Genomic DNA, 20,203 nt, shown 5'->3' with positions numbered 1-20,203 from the left:
GTAGCTTTAAACTCAAACAAGCACTGGGTGCCAGTATCTCATGCCTCTAATGTTTCTATTCTAGAGACTAAGATAGCTAGGGAAAGAAAGTCCATAGACTCTTATCTCCAATTAATCACCAAAAAACAGGAAGTGGAGGTGTGGTTCAAGTAGTAGATCACCAGCCTTAAGTGAAAAAGCTAAGGGACAGTGAACTGAGGATCCACAGGCAGATGGCTATAGATCCAAGGTTCTCTGGTTCATGATAACATCGATCAAATTAATGGAAAAAATTAACTAATCCTCTTTAAGGGTGCCTCACAGATAGTTCTAATAGGAGTATTTGGGCAAGATAGATGATAGAAAGATAGATAGATAGATAGATAGATAGATAGATAGATAGATAGATAGATAGATAGATAGATAGATAGATGCATGTGTCTATAGATAGTATGTTTTATATATTATATACCTTAAATGTACACCACAGTAATAGCCAGACTGTCTATTAACATAACACATGAAAGGACTTTTAAAAACACCGTGTTTCCCTAGCTTAAGGTTTTCTTAGTAGGGCATTTTTTAATCTTTTTGTTCGGTGAATCTCACCTTTAGTCTAATAAACTGTACTGCCATGACTTATCACAGAAGAAAGGTCTGTTCTGTAGCAGAAGGACTATTTGTTCATGACTATATCATTCAAGAAGTAAAGGACTATTTGATCCATACCTGCATAAAGATATCAGTTGCTCTCCTTCTCCCTATTCAATGAATCTCAGCCTTGCTGATCCAGGTGCCCCTCTGTGCCACTCATTCTCTTCCCATCTCCTGACCACAGTACTGTTCACTCCCCAGCCTGCAGGTGCTTCTCCATGCAGGCCTTGATGCTTCTGCCCTCTCAGTGTCTCTCTCTGCTCCTTTCCCAACCTCTCCTCTCCCTCATCTGTTTTGTTTGACTCTAGGTGCAGGAAGCCCCCATCACTATCCTGGAAATGGAAGGCCACAGTGGTGGAGGGAGGGGCCTAGGGAAGTTGCATCTCAACACACAGGGAGAGCCTAGAGCACTCACCCAACTACCCCTTCCATGAAGGGGTGAGACCCATAAGGGAAGAGTCTGCCCTCAAGACCTAGCCTTTCTTGTCAGTATTCCTCATCACTGACAATTGCTTCAAATAGCAAAATCATAAATGTTGAGTGAAGGATACACATTTCTCTCTGTGTGTATGTACCTGCAAGTATATTTATTAAGGCAGTATCTGTGTGGGCACAGATGCAGTGTTTCCATGTATAGCTGTAGTACACATGCACAAAGAAAGCCTGGGAAAGCCATGTTTGTGGAGGCAAGAGGTATTTTTCCATTTACTTCCACGGGAGGGTGGACTGCCAGGAGAGGGCCTGAATTGTGTACTGTGCAGATGTCCTTCTTCAAGGACAAGTAGAGACAGTATGGTGGGGCTCTCAGGCAATGGCTTGGTAGTGGAAATAGTACACAGGTGGCCACTGGCGATTGCATATCACTCCCTCCTACAAGAGACTTGGATATTCTTGGTTCCTCTATTAAAAAAAAAAACCATCAAGTCTGCTGATGCAAAAACGACTTCTTTCTCATGCCTATTTTCTTTTTCCTTTTTCTTTTTTTGTCAGTCATGGGGCTTGAACTCTGGGCCTGGGCAAACACTCTCCCACTTGAACCACAGTGTCACATCTGGTTTTCTGGTGGTTAATTGGAGATAAGAGTCTCACAGATTTTCCTGCCCAGGCTGGTTTTGAACTGCGATCCTCAGATCTCAGCCTCCTGAGTAGCTAGGATTACAGGCATGAGCCCTCCGGCTCCTGGCTTCTCATCCCTATTTTCTAAGTCTTTAATGACAGTAGTTGTCCTGACTCTTCATATTCAGTCATCCTTCCTCCTCTCTCTTCTTCTTCCCATCCCTCTCCAGCTCCCCAATTCTCCAATAATGGAAAGTCAAGTGTGACCTTCCGCCCCACGTGAGTGTTTTACTCTTTAAAAACACATGCCATAACACCTCCATATCAATTTCTTTGGCACAACTCAAGAGTCTATTCTTATGACTAAGTTTGGATTTCAAATCAAAATAAAAGTATTTCAGTTGTTTAAAGAAGGGAAAAGTCCACCCCTCCCCTCTCCAATTAAAAGCTTTATATATTTTTCTTTAAAAGCCAAGGAGAGAGCAAGTAGAAAAAACACCAGCATAAAGCTATGGTCCTTGCATTGTAACAATGACAATGTGTGTGTGTGTGGGGGGGGGTGTTGATGGTGTTCCCAGACTGCTGATAAGTGTGAATTGAGTCAACCAGACATTCAGTTCAATCTCACATTGCTCAAATCATACAGATTCAGTCTATTATTAACCATATATATTAACCATATAACATCATTACTTTTAACCATATAACATATATTACCATATTAACCATATAACATCATTACTTTTGTACACCATTTTGTCCAAGGCCCTAAAAGTTTACAAATACTCAGTGTCTTCACTTTTCCCTAACAAGTCATTTATACTTTCTGGGGACAATAACTAATAAAATATATTTATAATCTAATAATCATTGCAAAAAATAAAAATTGTTTATAAACTAGCTGAGTCCCAGCTGATTATGGCCATGCTCTGCTTACTTCATATTTTCAATTTTCTAAATCTCTGATTTAGAATAAATGGTATAAATAATGTTCTCATAGCTATGTGTGAATGAAAAACTTAGCACAACCTGCACTTGGTTCACCAGCACCGGGTTTATTATCTGTGATTTTTTTTGTGCCCGCTCATTTCATTAGCACTCATTACTTTCTTGGCAACAGGGAGAGGCCAGAACTCAGAAAGCATTTCAAGGGCTCTCATGGCTCCTCCAGGACAGACAATGGGGCTTAGATTTCACTGGGCTGCCTGCCTGCAGAGTGATCCATCTTCTCCTGCTGTAAGACAATACCCTCCCATCCACTTGTCAATGTCAGGCCACACTTCTGGATCAAAGAAAGCCAGGATGAAATGATCAGATTTACAAACTTCATATGAAAGGTTTGTAGCACTTGCTATGCCTGGATAAGTGCCCTGATTCAGAGAGACGGTATATTTTTAATGTAGCCATGAATCTGTCTCTTTTCTCCCTGTATGTCTGCACGACCATCACAGATTAGACTAAACTTGTTTTCTTCATTCTCAGACCTAAGAGGAAACTAACTGCTTATGAGGAAACTAACTGCTTATTTGTCTACATTGCCAATATTTAAAAATGTATCAAACTTCATTCATATTTTCTTGAATAAATATTCACACGTAGGTAGGCCTTGGTAGGAACAGGGGTGAAGAGAGAGAGATGTTGAGAAAGACATTATAAATTCCACAGAGCAAAGTTGCTAGAGTTGACAGGGTAGGGGCTATTTATTCTGCAGATTCCCTTCAGTCATGTCTGTGTGAGCCATGCACTGGGGAATATGTGGTGGGGATGTCTAAACTGATTTGTTTGCTTACCTGTTCGTGGAGAACTTTCAGTAGTGCTTGTGTGTGGGACTGCTCTTCCTTTGCTTGTTCCAGTTCTGACTTTTTGTTATTTAGCTCCTCCTGGATGGTCAGTAATTGCTATGAAAATAAAAGGATATTGAACATCAGTAGGTCTGCAGGCCAGGAGAACATAAAATATGCACCATATCCTCAAGATGACCAGCATAGAGTTTTACACCACTTAGAGCTCCATCTAGATACTGGCTGAACTTTGGTGATGTATTTCCCCCACTTAAGTGTAGGGAACACTGCCGTTCTGACTACACATTTAGGCTGTTTGTGATCCTGATGTACAAAATCTGTTTTAGTATCTGTGAAGGCACCATTATATTTCTCTGAAAACATATGCAGAATATATTAGTGAACAACATCCTGATAGCTGATGAGATCAAATAATAAAATTAACTCATTTTGTCCAATTCAATTCACTTGCATATTAAGGCAAAGCTAGCTTTCTGGCCACCCCAGAGAACTACTTCACCAAGTGGCAGGTACCACAAAGGATCATCTTATTTTCTCTGTTATGACGATGAGGTTTTATTAGATCAGCAGGAACTCAAGTCCAAACTACAATCAATATATCAGCCAAGAAAACTGCTGATATAAGCTGTCAAAACATGAAGCTATGGCTTACATTGCTATTTTGAAGCAGGACATTTAAGGGATTTTTTGAGCTCTCCTGGCCCCATACCTATAACTCATGGGGAGGCTGATTTTGTCTGCCTAGATTCCACTGCTGATTCTCGGCCACACAGTTCTATGTTAGAGGCTGGAGAAGATGCTCATGAGCTTCAAGATGGGCTTTGGAAACAACTGTTTCTGTTCACATCTTGACAACAAAGGACCACTTTGAAAAGACAAAGGAGGATTTTCCTGTTGCCATACCTAACAAATACTGCATTGATGATGGGGAGGGTTAGTATATTCCCCTCAGGAAACAACCTATCTCCAACGTCCAGGTTGCCTTTTCAGAGCCTGGTCAAACCTGAATATCAAAGTCTAAAGAAATACTGGCATTGCCTTTCTCATTAACTAAAAGGGCTGCATTCAATCTTCAAAATGACTGGCTCTGTAGGACTTGCAGGGTAGATGGTAATCAAAGCACACTGCTCTTTCCCTTGACTTGGCACTTGTTCCTCCTTGCTTTGGCGCCGAGTCCAGATTTAAGAACCACTTTGGGTTTCCCTGGCAAAAACAGTAACGTTCTTATCATTTCCCGAACACTTAGTGCATTCTATTCTCCTATCTGTCCATATCACCATCCAACCACATCTGGCTCTGGTTTGTGTGGAACACTGCTGTCTGAACAGGAGGGACAACCCTGTGCCTTCAATCTCACTCATGACAGGCCCAACTGTCCCAAGGTAATCTGTGTCTCTGATATAGAGATATCAAATGGTTTTAACTGAGCAATTTCAAATCCAATCTTTTTTTGAACATGTGTTGGAACTACTGAGGGCTTTGTAAGGTTCTCTACTACTTGAGCCTTTCTGCCCAGGGCTGGCTTTGAGCCATGATTTACCTTCTTATAATGTCCTGTATAGCCAGGACCACAGGTATGAACCACCTTTTCCAGCTTATTGATTGGGGTGTGATCTACTGCCTCTGGTGACTGCATAATATTCTGTGGAATATATTGACCCATTAAGTCATACCATAGTCTTAGGAAAGGATCTGGACATTGTCTCTGGGCAGTTGGGTAGGTCTGTGGATCTTCCTGTTCGTTTTGTAAAGAACACACAGTGTTTCAGTAATGAACTTGGGGAGAGGGAGAAGAATACTACTTGGGTTCACCTCTCAGCTGTTACTTCCAACACTGCATAGTAATGAGAGAAGTCTACTGCAATCTTTCACCTACACTTTCCAACTCTCCATCCTATAGAAACATACACAATCCCTGCCCTTGACCCCACTTCTTAAGCTTCCTTTCCCCTTCCTCCCTGGGAATCACACTTTTTAGATAAAACATCTCCTCTTTTATCATTGCTCCCTTTGCTTCTCATGAGTAGATAATCACTTCAGTGGTTTACAGTGTCTAGATCCTTATTTAAATGTATATATTTAAATGTATACATTGTCATGGCTGTCCGGGTTTTCTATATTTTTAGGATCCAGCCAGATTAACATTTTGCATAACTCCTCTATTGCTTCTGGTGGCTGTATAATATTCTGTAGAATATTTTAGCCCTCCCTCCCCTCCTTTTTTTTGTACCTAATATACCCTTCCAATGAAGGATACTCAAACTGTCTCTAATGCTTCTCACTTTGTACAAGGTGAATATTCTAGAACATGTTTTCCTGTGGTCCTGTGGAATGGTTTCCCTTACACACATAACCAGGGCTGAACTTCTGGGCTCACAGATGTGCCTAGCCAGATGTTGTAGCAAAGCTACCCTACATTATGGTAATACTGCTCCACATACACCCCAGTGGTAGGTAAGAGCTGCACTGTCTCACATCTTCATGGAAAGCATTTTTCAGGTTTTTTTCATATTTGCCAGTTACAGAATATAAAGATTCTTCATTTAAAAATTCTATTCTCTGATCCTCTGCAGTTATAAGCATCTCATCATATGCTTTCAAGCTTTGGGGTTTTATCTATCCTTCTTAAAAGAATAGTCAAGGGCACTGGTTCTTCATTCTGATCATTCTGGTTATTTATTAATATCATCTGAGAAGATTTTTTAAAAATACTGATTTCTGGGCTCCACAGGAGGCCAATTAACTCTGAATAACTAGATGTGGGACCCAGGCATTCATTTCCTTTTTATACAAAAAACTTTCACAGTTAATGCTAATGCATAAGGAGGGAGTGAGAATTCCTGCTTCCTTCAATGTTCACTTAATCTGTGGCCCTACTATGTGACTTCATTCTACATGTCTATTCCACTAATGTCACCAGTGCTTTTTGTAATTGCCACTTGAAATGCCAGGTTCTTTTCTGCCAGCTATAAGCTGTCTCTAGAAATCCCATTTGTATACATGGCTTCAGCCACACATGTCATGTACTAGTTCTTTAGGCTCTGTCTCTCATTTACTATACATTGCATCCTTCTCTGATCGTTTAAATGGTGTCCAATAGCTTATCCTCTCCTCACCCTGCACAACCCTCCTCCTGTGGTATCCAGAGTTCAAGTCTCCACCCCCCCACTCCTGCTTATTCCTCTGTCTTTTCTCCATTCTATCTTTTGTCATAGTTAAAGCTACTAAGATCTTGCCTAATCACACTGACATTCACCCCCTACACTTCTGAGAGATTTGCCCATGCAACAATTAAAAGTGTTGCCATGCTTAAAAATATTTTTGGTCTCCTGGGCCCAAAAGATGAAATCCAAACTACAGGACTTCTCATTCTTCCTCAGATATGCATACATTCTCTTACTACTCAGAATTCTGCCTGGCAGTTTCCTACTTGGGGTGTGTGTGTGTGTGTGTGTGTGTGTGTGTGTGTGTGTGTGTGTGTGTGTGTGTGTGTGTGTGTGTGTGTGTGTGTGTGTGTGTGTGTGTGTGTGTGTGTGTGTGTGTGTGTGTGTGTGTGTGTGTGTGTGTGTGTGTGTGTGTGTGTGTGTGTGTGTGTGTCAGTCGTTGGGCTTGAACTCAGAGCCTGGGTGCTGTCTCTGAGCTTCTTATGTGTGTCTGTGTGTATTGGTTGTTGGGCTTGAACTCTGGGCCTGGGAGCTGTCTCTCAAGTCTTCAGCTCAAGTCAAGCACTCTACCACTTGAGCCATGGTGCCACTTCTGGTGGTTTATTGGAGATAAGAGTTTCAGGGACTTTCCTGCCTTGGCTGGCTTTGAACCACAATACTCAACTCTCAGCCTCCTGAGTAGCTAGGATTACAGGCATGAGCCACCAGTACCCAACTAGTCTCTAAGCATTTTTTTGCTCAAGGCACACCTCCACTTTTGTCCTTTTTGATGATTAATTGGATCTAAAAGGCTCACAGATTTTCCTGCTGAAGCTGCCTTCAAACTTTGATCACCAGATCTCAGCCACATGAGTTGCTAAGCTTACAGGTATGAGCCATAGGTATCCCTGCTTCTACTCAATCTTGAAGCCCCAACTCAAAGGTTGCTCTGAGCCAACACCAATCCATATGATACCTTTCTCTGCAACTGAAAAGAGTCCCATCCTCTCAGGGATAGGGAGCCTTTTTAATTTTTTCTCCAAAGGGCTATTTGGATATTTATAACATCATCCACAGACCACACAAAATTATCAACACAGGCAGAGAAGCTATAGGCAGCCACCAAGATGCATATAGGAAGCTTATGCATATATGATTTAAGGCCAAGAGGGATAGACACTCCCCACCCCTACCACTCACAAAGGCACAGGCTTGGGTAATAGAGTAGGGACTGGGTTTCTTTCTCATTTACTTTGTAGGCTTGGCTTCATTACTATTTTCCAGGGCAAAACCTACACAATTATGGGCAGTAGCCTTGGGTTCTTCCCCAATAAAGAATCAACTAAGCAACCATAGTTCATCTAACCTCTATGCTTCCAAGGCATTTGCTACAGTACAACACATTTCCTATCTATCTTCAGTTAGACTAGACCTAACAAAAGTGGGGTTGATAATGTGTCAGTTGGGTACACGTAACACGTAGTAGGTAGTAGGTAAGGATAAATGAAAGATTGCTCTGATTTCTCTGGGGTTGAACCAAAATGACAACAAAAACACTTTGAGACTCTGCTGCTGGGTAATTTATTGTTTTAGACATATGAATATATAAAACTTTCAGAGGAAAATAGCAGCTCCACTTAAGACATTTTGATTTATTGCACTGGCAGTTCCAGATACCCTTTTTTCATCTGAAGAGGAATATCTCTTAAAAGGTTAAAGAATTCCAATCAATTAATTCATAATTATGTAATTAATTCTTCATGTCCCAGTTTTAAAATAAAAGAATAAAACTACCACTAGAGGGAAAATTAAAACCAACACTACAGACTATTTTGTGTATTCTACAAAATTAATGCTTTATTGTTTACAAAGTATAAACCTGCAAATCTAATATTTATGTATTCAAAACAGTGGTGATTCAAACTTGCTATTCTTCATTTGACTAGATGCCCCACAAAAACAGTGAGAGCATTCACAACTAGATAATTTAAGTCAGCCTTTCTGGTCCTTTTCATTGATATTTATGAGACTGTATAATATTCTTTCTAGTTTGAATTTTTAAGTACCACTGTGTCTCAATTACAGAAGTTCACAAGCAGCAAGAACTTAATCAGAAGTGTCTCCTGGTTGGATTGGCTGACTACAGCATAATTTTAATTTAACATTTGAGAGTATGGCATTAAACAGATGCACTATTACATTCTTTGGTGGTTACAACTGAGTGTGTTCCAATTAGACAATTATCCATATGCCAATCAAGTGCAAACACTGGCGGACAATAAGCAGGTAAATAAATGCTGTACCTGACACAACTTGATATTTCCAGGCCACTGATTTAATAGGATCATTTGTAATGCTCTTTGGGAACAGAGTCTTCCGTGTGTAATGGGTCTTTTTCTTTTTTTTCCCCTGACAAATTCACAGAGCATTACAAATGTTATTTGGAGCCCCAGAATAAGTGAGGTCACATCTCCATTTTTACAGATGGGAGAATTGTAGGAACATAGAGGTTGAGCCATGTATCTGAGGTCACGCTGTCTGGGGGAAGACCTACCACTTGCACAACTCAATTTTCCTGCTTCAAGCTGAGATTTCTACCTTGGCAACCACAAAGCACTGTCAATTTTAAATGGAAATCAGGACATGCCAAACTTAAAATCCTCCTAGTGACAATTTGTACCTAGGCATTCATCATTCCCATTTATGAGCTAGGCTGCTGCAGAGAAGCTACTGTGTATGCTGCATTCCTTTAGAAGCTGCTATCTTTTCCTGCCTTTTTTTCCCCTTAAATCTTCTAATTTTGTTTTAAGGTAAAGTTAACAGACTATATAAGGTTGCATAGAAGTCAGAGAGGACATGTAAATACTGTATGTGAAATACACCACCAGCATCATATTATAAGAGTGACAACTTCAGAATTATGTACCAGGGATCTTATGGATCTTTGGCAGGAGATTGTGTGGGGGTGGGATGGAGGTTATGGATGGCACAAAATATCCCCAAACAGAACCCTGAACTTGTGTCATGTATGGTTGCAGAGAATGGCACTTTCTAAATTTATTGTGGCATCCTACCTCATGACACCAGCTGGGTAGATACTGACAGTGACTGACACTAACACACACACATACACACATCCCCTCCCCCCCCCCCCCCCCGCCTCCTTTCCCAGTGCTTGGCTCTAGCTCAGTTCTACAACAATCTGCTAATACTCATTCACTCACTCATTCATTCAATCAGTCAATACTGAACTTCTATGTGCAAAATGCTGGACTAGGTAGAAGACATTGAGAAAACTACTTCACAGTACTGGGTCATGAAGATGCTAGTCTATACAAAATAATGTTTCCGGCAACACAAAATCCTCCAATATTGGTGACCACTAGTATGTTCCCATAGGAATTCAGGAGTTTTAGGGGATCAGATGAGAGGTTAAGGGAAATGGACACAAGGAAACTATTGTGAAATGTAATTTACTCTGGAAATAAGTCACTGATTAAATATTCCCCATAGAGGGCTAGGAGTATTTAAATCCATGGAGTGTCATAAATTTACATTTAACATGTTTTTGGCTTTTCTGACTTGGTTTTGATAAATATTATCCCATTCCTGTAGTTATAAATCAGACATACCTCTCAGGGGACCTGACTTTAAGGCCACCTAAGGAATGAGGAAAGAGACTTCCAAAGGAAGTTTCCCCACAGAGGCCATGGTAGGTGTGCCCATGTCTGGATGGTCTGGTGCATGTACCACTTTGAACATCAGGTCTCCCTGGTAGTTTCTGAGAGCTTACTACTGTCAGTATCCCTCATCTCCAACTTGATTTCCCTGAATATTTATTTCTACCGTAGCCAGCTCCACCAGTACCTTACCCTGCTATAGTGCTGAGATGGAAGCATACACCCTAAACTCTTTCCTACTTGGTGGGATCCTTTTCCTTTATCCACCTCCCCAGGCTCCCTAGGCCCTCCATGCCTCCATTCTGTTTTGTTCACTGACTTTGGCCTGGAAAAGAGGACAGTCTAACGATATCTGCTTTACAACTAATAGAAAATCCAGTCACTCTCTGATTGTCAGGGAAAGCTGAGATATAAAAATAAATCAAGTACACATGGGACAACCTAAGAGCAAGGCTTTGCCTAAAGACAAACACATCTCAGGGTATTTCTGACAAGGTAAAGAAACTTGGCTCCAGGGAAGGAGCCACACAGTACCTATAAAGTTCACTTTTCTCCTTGGGAAAGGAATGAAATTGAACTTGCTTGAATTTTCCCATTACAGGGGGTGGTAACACTACTCAAGTTCTATTCTAGTTGGAAATGTCATCGACTTACACCGGGGAATGAAAACGTACTTTGATTTATGCGGAGCATAAGGGTAACCCAGCCTGTGGCCCTAAGCATCAATCCTGGTGCCTTTCTCTCTGCCTTAGGCACAGTGACCCTTGGGGGAGGGATAGGGACCTCTCCCAGAGAGAGCTCCACTGCTCAGCAGATGACTGATGACCTAAAGCTGGATCATAGGAATGAAATTGTGTTCAGGACTAATATCCTATTACACCAGGCTATACATATTTAATTCCTTGGGTCTTTCCTCATAAATCAATTCCTCCCAGACCTTAATCTCGTCAATATCTTTTCTGATATTGAATTTTAAATGCCATTCTCATTGCTAGGCAGAAAGGCAATCTCTTGTTCTTGATGGGATCAGGTTGCATTTATCGCAGAGAGATGTTTGGAACGTGGCCTTGTCCCCTGACCCTGCTGTTAAAAGCCTAATGTCAGCCAGAACCGAACAACCAGGGCCAGCTAGCTCCCCCTCTGAAAGACCCTGAACCCTGGGATTATGCCTACCAGTACCCTGGGGATTTGGAACAGCAAGGGAGGCCAATGAGAAAACAATACTAAGTGTTTTTATGTCTCTTGGTCTTCACAGGGGTGCTGGAGACTTCATGAAAGACCCTGCTTGATCCTCCCAGGGGCAGGGTTGCTGGTAGGAATGCCACTTCCTGGGACAGTTAAGGGGCTAACACAGAAGCATTTAAAGTGTGTCTACATCTGAGAGAGAGCTCCTAGTGTCTGCAGGATTAAGTCCAGGAAAGAACTCAAGAGAACAGGGACTCAAAGCGGAGATATTTCTAGGCTTCCCAGGGCTAGTCCATAATGAACTAGGATTTCCCCTGCTGCAGGAAAAAAGAGAAAAGAAAAAAAAATCCAATAATCCTATCAACCAAGCAAGATTTCCAAAGGGAAGCAGGCATGATTTTTGCAGATTCTTATGAGTCAGAGAGAGGATGGAAAAACTCAGCAAGTCATAGAGATGATGACCTGAGTGAAGGTTTAAGTATAGAGATGTAGGGAGCTACATACACTCATTGTTAATAATAATAAAGATAATAATAAAACTTATCAAAGTTCTTTCTATTTATTATCTTGGTGCATCAGCAATTTTGAGAAAATGAGTGATGAAATACTCCACAAAAATTCTTTCATTAATCTAAATTCTAAATAATTGCTGGCAGTACTGTTAAACTATTAAAATTTAATAATGCATAATGGAGGATTGATCTCCGGGCCTTGTGATTGCCAGACAAGCACTCTACCACTTATGCTACACCTCCCAGAACCACAAATTCATTTTATATTCCAACTATTGTATCCCATCTCTCAAGCCCTCCCAATCCTTGTCATTCACACAGAAGAACAAATCTATACACATTTGACTCGGATTATTTATTTCTGCTTGTTTTGGACTCCAAAAAATTCCATCTCTAGAACCATACACTCTAGATTTCAACAGTGTATTCACACTAAACAATAGTAGAAGAGTTACTGCAAAGTTTAGGATTCGCACCTGAACAACTTCAAGTCTTTCTGGGATTATTGCATTAATTTTTATGCTTAAAACATAAAAAGTGAGAGAACTACCAGTTGTGTTATCTAGGGCTGATAGTGTAAATTTTAGTTCCTGGGGGAAACAGTTTTACTGAATTTAATATTTTTAAAAATTGAAACGTGCTCTTTTTAAATGGCTAATGGCTTCCTTTAACATTGAAAAACAAATTAAGAACATGTTAAACCCATTCCATAATTATCAGTTGCCTAAACTGTGTTTTTGTATCTGGTTTTGTTGAAAGTCCACATATCAAGTGTGGGACAATGACTCACCTACAACATTATCTAAAGGTGGATTAATAAAAGGAATTGAATAGACAATTGTGATTTTTTCCTCTTATTGTACATACGTGTGTGTGTGTGTGTGTGTGTGTATGTGTGTGTGTGTGTGTGTATTTATGTCATGGAGCTTGAATCAGGGCCTGGATGCTATCTCAGAGCATCTTTGTGATCAAGGCTAGTGCTCTACCACTTGAGCTACAGTGCCACTTCCAGCTTTTTCTGGGCAGTTTATTGGAGATAAGAGTCTCATTGACTTTATTGCTTGAGCTGGCTTTGAACTGTGATCCTCAGATCTCAGCCTCCGGAGTAACTAGGATTACAGGTGTGAGCCACTGGCAAATGCTTTTATTATGATGTTTTTACTAGCACTTATGCTAATAAAAGCACATGTGACATTCAATATAAGAAAACTTTCTTGGCCATTATTATTATTATTCATTTCATGAGTTCACTGGAAATAATGTCATTTAGAGGAAAGAAATGTTTAACAAGTGTTAAATTGTTAACTAGTGTTAAATTGTATCAAGTGCATGACTATAAACAACATCTGAGAGAGGGAGATCATGACCTTGCCTGTTGGGCTGGGGGATAGAGGGAATTACTCCATCAGATATGATTTTCTAAGACCTTTCTCAGAATATGCCAGTCAGAGAGGCTTGTGTAAAACACAGGTATTTCTTGGCCTTCATGAAACCAACTGGAATTACTGGTCATGATCCTCTAAGACAACTCTATTCTGAGAAGAAATACAGCCAAGGGCAAGCAAAAGACAAATGAGCCACACACTTAACATTTGAAAGGAATTGGCTCTATTGTTGAGTTGCTGTTCTACCTTCAAGTTTCTTTAATGCTCTGTTCTCCTCTTTTTCCTAATCTTTCTCCCCTGATGACTGTCTCATGAGGAATAATTTATCATCTGCAATGAAATACACAATTAATTTCTTGAACCCAGGAAAAAAATGAATATAAACATGTTTTACTCTAAAACTGATGGCCTCTTTCTCGAATGGTTTCTCTTTATGACATCATTTTCAGGGCCAGCTGGGCTTCCTGTTTTTCACTTACTTCACAGGATGAATAAACTATTTACCAGTTGGATATTGTGAGATTAAAAAACAATCACTAAGCAAGGTCCTTTCAATAAACAAAAGTATTGAGTGTAAGTAATGTCATTACCTTCCTTGAAAAAATGGGAAGAGGGAGACCCAGGTAGGTCAAGGAAGTTTTAGCTAATATGTGTGCCCCACCCAGGTATACTAGTTGCCCTCCTTCAGAAAATTTCAAAACACAGAGCAACCAACTTGAATTACTGCTATCCATGCAATTGAGAAGAGAAAGTGTCAAATGTCTCCTTCAAGTAGGAAGAGCTATCGGAGCTATTCTCTCTGCTGCTGGCAACTGCCCTGCAAATGATAATCCTATTTGCTGAGATTTATCTATTCTTATCACTTCATTTTGTAATTATATAAGCTGGTTATCACCCCAACCTCTGGGCACGTGTACAGTTGTTAATGTAGAAATTTAGGATATTAGCATGCTTTCCAGCCAGGTTGGCCCATTTACTTCAATCAAATAGGAGCCAGAATGAACAGCTGATCTTGCAACACACCCCAAAGGCCAACAGAGACTTATTCATTCCTTGTAGGGTTTATAACTCAGTTATGATCAAAGATGACAGTTAGAAAACCCTGTATGGGTGATTTGTTGCCAAAATCCTAGTAGCTACCTTGGGAGAGGTGTTTTTCCAACTGAGTCAGGTTCATCCAGTTTAGCCACTGCAAAGAGCCAACCCATAATCATTCAAGCATCATCAGCAACAGATATTACCACCATCACGGGCCTTATGCTTGCATTTTTCAGAAAGCAGCTTTTAACTTAATGGATACAAAAGAAATATATGTGCTGGAATCTTGAGAGCTTTTAGTTGATTGTTAATGGAAAAGGAAGTGGTAAAGACCTAGTGTGTTCTGTAGATAAGTGAATAGAGGAAATAAAACTGAAGGTATTATCTCTACATCAACTAGAGATGCCTAAGGATAGAAACTTGATAAATTATGGATCTAGAATCTCCGCTGTTACTTAACTCATGATAACTGCAGAACTTCAGTAAAGAAAATCCAATGATTCTAATATTCCCGATTTCTTTCTGCTAACTAAAAGGATCAGATACCTAAGAACAGGGCAAATAGAGAAGAGCATCCTGAACTTAGCATTCAGAAACCTGAAGTGGCTCTGGATCCAGCTCTACAAATAAACAATCACATTTATCTACAGAAGTGGGAGGCAGAGAAAGTCCAATCGTTCCCCATCAAGTTTCAAAGTTACTTTCATATATTTAGACTGGTCTGGAACCCCACAGTTTAGGTGAAAGAGAATCCCACACATCCATCTCAGGGGACCATGCAGAGGCAGGCAGGCATAGGAGAAAGATTATTATAGGGTTTTTTAGAGAAGCCATATTTCCCCCAAGAGGGAGCACATGGCCTCTGTCACCATCCAGGTAGCAGGAGGGTCTGAGGGAAAGGAAGTGAGGTAGATGGGAGTTCAGGTGGGTCTGGGCAGAGAGAGGGAGGGGCCAGCTGTATGGCGGGAACTCCAGGTGTGGGTGGAGCTGAGGACCAAAGGTGAGCATAATACTAACACAATACTAACATTAGGACTCTCAGAATAACCAGAATCTTTGGAGGGCTTCAGGTTTCTTCTGTTCTCCCTCCAATCCAGGATCAGGTGAGGGCTGCAAGAGACAAGCCCTGTTTCTCTAAGAGTCTTTACCACCTGCAGGTGATCCTTTGCAGCTGTTTAACCTCTGGACTATACCAGATTTGCCCATCCTTCAGCCTCAGAGTCTTAAAGGAGAAACAACAGTAACAGCAGCAGCAAGCGAAAACTCTAACAAATACCACAATTGTGAAACATGCTGCATATTCCTAATAATGGGGATGAGGTTTAGTTGGCACAATACAATGTGGCACCACGATCTTTCAAAGATCTCAAAAAAATGCAGACAGAAAATTACCATCTTGAACTAATCTTGTCTGCTTCTGAAACATTAAATACAGGAAGCATTAACCAAGGGAACTGAATTACTCAGATACTTTAGCATAAATGGTGCCAGTATGGTTATGCATTGATAACAGCACAAAAGGCTCCCATGGTACATAAATTAAGAGAAATTAGAGCTGTAGTTGCAAAGGCCCCATTGATATCAACCTACTCAGTAATAAAGAGCTTCTCCAGCCTCAGAAATGCCCTAGCCTCAGAAATGCCCTATCAATTGTATAAATCATCACCTCACACCTAGGATGTCTACCATGACTTTCAGATGAAAATTTCTATCACTAGTCAGCTGAAAAAGGCTAGCACAAAAGAAAAAGTACTTGTCCAGGCAATATGGCTACTTAAGAATGCACTGCAGAAACAGGGGAGGAATGACACAAAATTTAGGGTTGATCACTTTCAAAAGGAAAAGAATAAGAAAGCTACATCTTTAGGGTTTGCTAGCAGACTGTGTAACAGCAGTGAGATGAGTTTTTGCCTTCAGAAGTCAACTTGAAAATGTAAATCATGATGCAAAGATCATGGCAAAAGGAAATAGCATTCTACAACTTAGATGCCCATCAACAGATGGATGGATAAAGAAAATGTTATATATATATATATATATATATATATATATATATATATATACACACACACACATACAAAGGAGTATTATTCTGCCAACAAGAGGAATGAAATCATATCATTTGTTAGAAAATGGATAAAACTGGAGATCATCATGTTAAGTGAAAGACAGACTCAGAAAGACAACTAGTACATGTTTTATCTCATTTATGGAATCTGGATTTAAAGAAAGATAGGAAACAAGAACATGAACAGAAAAGTGCAGCATTAAAGGGGGAATCCATGGAAACCAGGATCAGGGAAAGAAAGCATAAGAGAGAAAAATATGATCCAAGTATCTTGCTTACAAACACGAAAAAACTACAACAAAATCCATTAAAATTTTTTTCAAGAAGCCGGGCACCGGTGGCTCAGGCCTGTAATCCTAGCTACTCAGGAGGTTGAGATCTGAGGATCAAGGTTCAAAGCCAGCCTGGGCAGGAAAGTCTGTGCGATTCTTATCTCCAATAAACCACTAAAAATCCACAAGTGGTGCTGTGGCTCAAGTGGTAGAGGGCTTGCATTGAGCTGAAGAGAGCAGGGGCAGCACCCAAGCCCAGAGTTGAAGCCCTGCAACCAACAACAATAACAAAAAAAAAATCAAGAAAGATAAAAATGACTAAGGGAAGGGAAAACAATAATAGAAGGAGTAGATGTAATAAAAGAATCCTATAGATATATGTATGGAAACATCATAATGAAATCCCTTAATTATACAATTAATACTCACTAATAAGAACAGTTTGAAAAATTAGTTTTTTTCTAGTCCAAGTGCTTACACTGGTTTTAAGAAGGATTATTTTAGGATTAATATGGGAGGGATTAAAATATCTTCATGTTTTGCTACTGAGTTGACAGTGGATAGACTTTATTATGATAAGAAAGTTCTCTGTCAAGCTTCCTTCTTCTTTGGTTGCTTTAATTTTAAATCACAAATGAATATTCTATAGCTATTAAAATGATTATATTATTCAAGTTTAACCTGTTAATGAGTTATATCCTATTAATAGGACTTTTCTTCTTTTTGAAAAGATTTTTATTAGCATACATTAGTAGTACCAAGGGGGGTTCATTGTGACATTTCCTGACAAAGCTCACTTCCTCCATCACTCTTCCTTAGTCCTCTACCATCCTTCAAGAGGTTTCATTTTCCTATTTTCATATAAGCAAATAAAGTCCTTTGACTATTTCCATCCTCATTTACCCTCTCTATTCACCTTCCCACCTCCACTGATACATTCCCCCCCAAGAGTCTGTTTTCTGTTTTATTTTTTAGTATGCATTAATTGCATGAAGAGGAATGATATTTCAGATGTGTATATTTTATTTTAACCAAAATAATCTCTTTTTCTTTCTTTCCCTCTTCCCTCTTCTCTCTCTTGACCAACAGCTTTCCTTGAGATCCCTTATACCATCTTCTTACATAGCTGTAATATATTCTGATATTACTCCATGGCCCTTTTCCCTCTTCTCCCTTGCAATACCCAAAAGAGTTCCATAGTTAGAATCATATTCTATGAGTGTGTGTATATATACATGTGTACACACAGAGAATGTATATATATATACACACACACACACACACACACACACACACACACACACACACACACACTCACACATATATACATGCATGTCTACAAAATATGATAGTGTTTGTAGGAAGACTTTTCCAATGTTTAAACAAACTTACATTTCTGAAATATATCTAATTTGGTCATTTATAACATATCAAACTCAAACTTTCTTTTCTGAAGGAATTTTAAACTATATTCATAAATGACAGTGGCTTGTAAATTCCTCCCATTTATGCTGCCCTTGTCCTTTTTGGTATCAATATTATAAATACACTCTCCATAGACAGACACAAAAATAAAGAATTATCTCAACAATGCAAAATTTACTTCTAAAGAAAGTCTCAACACCAGCAAAAAATCTGGCAACCAAGCACACAGAGCAGGCAGGCTGGTCCCCTATTTATCCTTAATATAGCAGGCCCTGCCCCCCTGCTCAGATTGGTTGAGCTCAAGTTCACAATCTGCTATGATTGGCTAGTTTGAATAGGGTAATATGTATTTACATAAAGCGACTTTGAACCAAGATGAATAGTATACAAGTAATCCCAAAATACACCTGCACACTGTGCTATTTATTGAACAAGTGGAGGTATCTTAATCCCATCTCAAAAAGAAACCAGTCAGTTCAAGACAAAGCCTTACATTTCAAAATCCTTCTTCATTTCAAAGCAGGTCCTCTTTTTCTTAACAAGAGCTAGGATCTCAGGCCAAGTAGGAACTTTGAGGCAACATATTTTGATTTATAAAAGACAGTTTTTCTCACCTCAACCCTACATGTCTTACCAAGTAAGTGTTTCCAACCCTGTGTTCTCTGAATGAGTATGTAAAGGACTGGCCTAACTTGCTCTTGAAGGTTCCTAGAATTTGCCTCATACAACAATTTTGCATCTATTGCTTTGATATAAAATTTAAGCTACAAATTCAATTTTTTTAAATGAGATCAGTCAGGTTTTCAATTTCCTCCTAATTCAATATTGAAATGGTTTGTATTTCCTACAGGAATTTGTCTACATCATCTAATTTTAAAAGCATTTAAAGGGATTCTTGATATTCTCTGATCTTTTTAGTCTCTGGGATAACTCTGGCTGTGACTATAACCTTGCTTTCATTTTTAATATTGTTTATTAGGATGAAACTTTTTTCTTGATTGATATCAAAGATTTTCTATGTTTATTAATCTTTTCAAATAGACAATATTTAGCTTTGTTGATCTTCTCTATTGTAACTTTAAAAAGAAAATCCTCTTTATTCTCTTGATATTCTTTTTAGCAGGTGTTGGATGTCTACTGTTTATTGTTTTCCCCCCTAAAATAGATTGCTGGAAGTTTAATGTTTTTCTTTACATTCTGTCTCAGATACCATTCACAAGGTCTGATAAGTTGTATTTTAATTATCAAACACTTGGAAGCATTTTTAACTCTTGCTTCTTGAACTGTCCAAATTTATAGGATTTATTTTAGCTCTCTTTTTTTTTCTGCCATCAATTTCTCATAGCTTTCTTTTCTCAGAAAATATGACAGCAGTTCTTAGAAAGTTGTTGTGATTTGCTTTAAGGGCCAGTGCAGAATTCATTTTTTTGCCAACACTGCAGGCCAATGTATTTTTCTCTGTATGTCCTGCTGAGTTTATAGTGGCTGTGTGCTGTGGAAATGCTTCATTTTTTGTTGTTGTTATGTTTGTGGTGGTGGTTAATTGGAAATAAGAGTCACTGACTTTCCTGCCAGGTCTAGCTTCTGTGATCCTCAGATCTCAGCCTCTTGAGTAGCTAGGATTATAGGCGTGAGACACCAGAGCCAGAGTTTTTTGTTGTTGTTGTTGTTTTTTCCTCTTTTCACAATGCATTCTTTGGAAGGCAGTCATTGTGTGCTGCTCTTAGTCAAGAAGTCAATACTTTTTCACTTTCCTAAGGCTGGAAAGTCACATGTAAGCAGTAGTCTATATGTGTAAGGCTACATACATTTGAAATTTTTTATCAGGTAAGATTGTTCTATTCTCTCCCACTTACTAATGCATTCATAATTTGTTTATATCAGAATGGACTCATAAATGTTTATTTTAAACTTCAGGTTATTATACAATATTGTTTTTTAATTGCAAATTGTTTAGTTGGTGCCTGTGCCACAATTGCATACCTATATTATTGTAAGGTAATT

General features: G+C 39.3%; 1 protein-coding gene across 11 annotated transcripts in view; it reads right to left on the bottom strand.

Annotated features, from left to right (window-relative positions):
* The window catches only part of LOC138811488 (ecto-NOX disulfide-thiol exchanger 1), a 542,054-nt gene that overhangs the window by 57,517 nt on the left and 464,334 nt on the right, over positions 1-20,203 (bottom strand). For all 11 annotated transcript variants that reach the window (XM_069999196.1, XM_069999197.1, XM_069999187.1 and 8 more), the window contains one exon: positions 3,480-3,587. In XM_069999196.1, the coding sequence (XP_069855297.1) occupies positions 3,480-3,587 (108 nt within the window). The remainder of the gene's footprint in view (positions 1-3,479; positions 3,588-20,203) is intronic.

The sequence above is a fragment of the Dipodomys merriami genome, unplaced genomic scaffold (genome assembly GCF_024711535.1).
Source record: "Dipodomys merriami isolate MVZ:Mamm:240054 unplaced genomic scaffold, mDipMer1.0.p SCAF_530, whole genome shotgun sequence".
Classification (NCBI taxonomy): Eukaryota; Metazoa; Chordata; class Mammalia; order Rodentia; family Heteromyidae; genus Dipodomys; species Dipodomys merriami.
The sequence above is the reverse complement of the archived record's forward strand: the minus strand, read 5'-3'. Positions and strand labels throughout refer to the sequence as shown.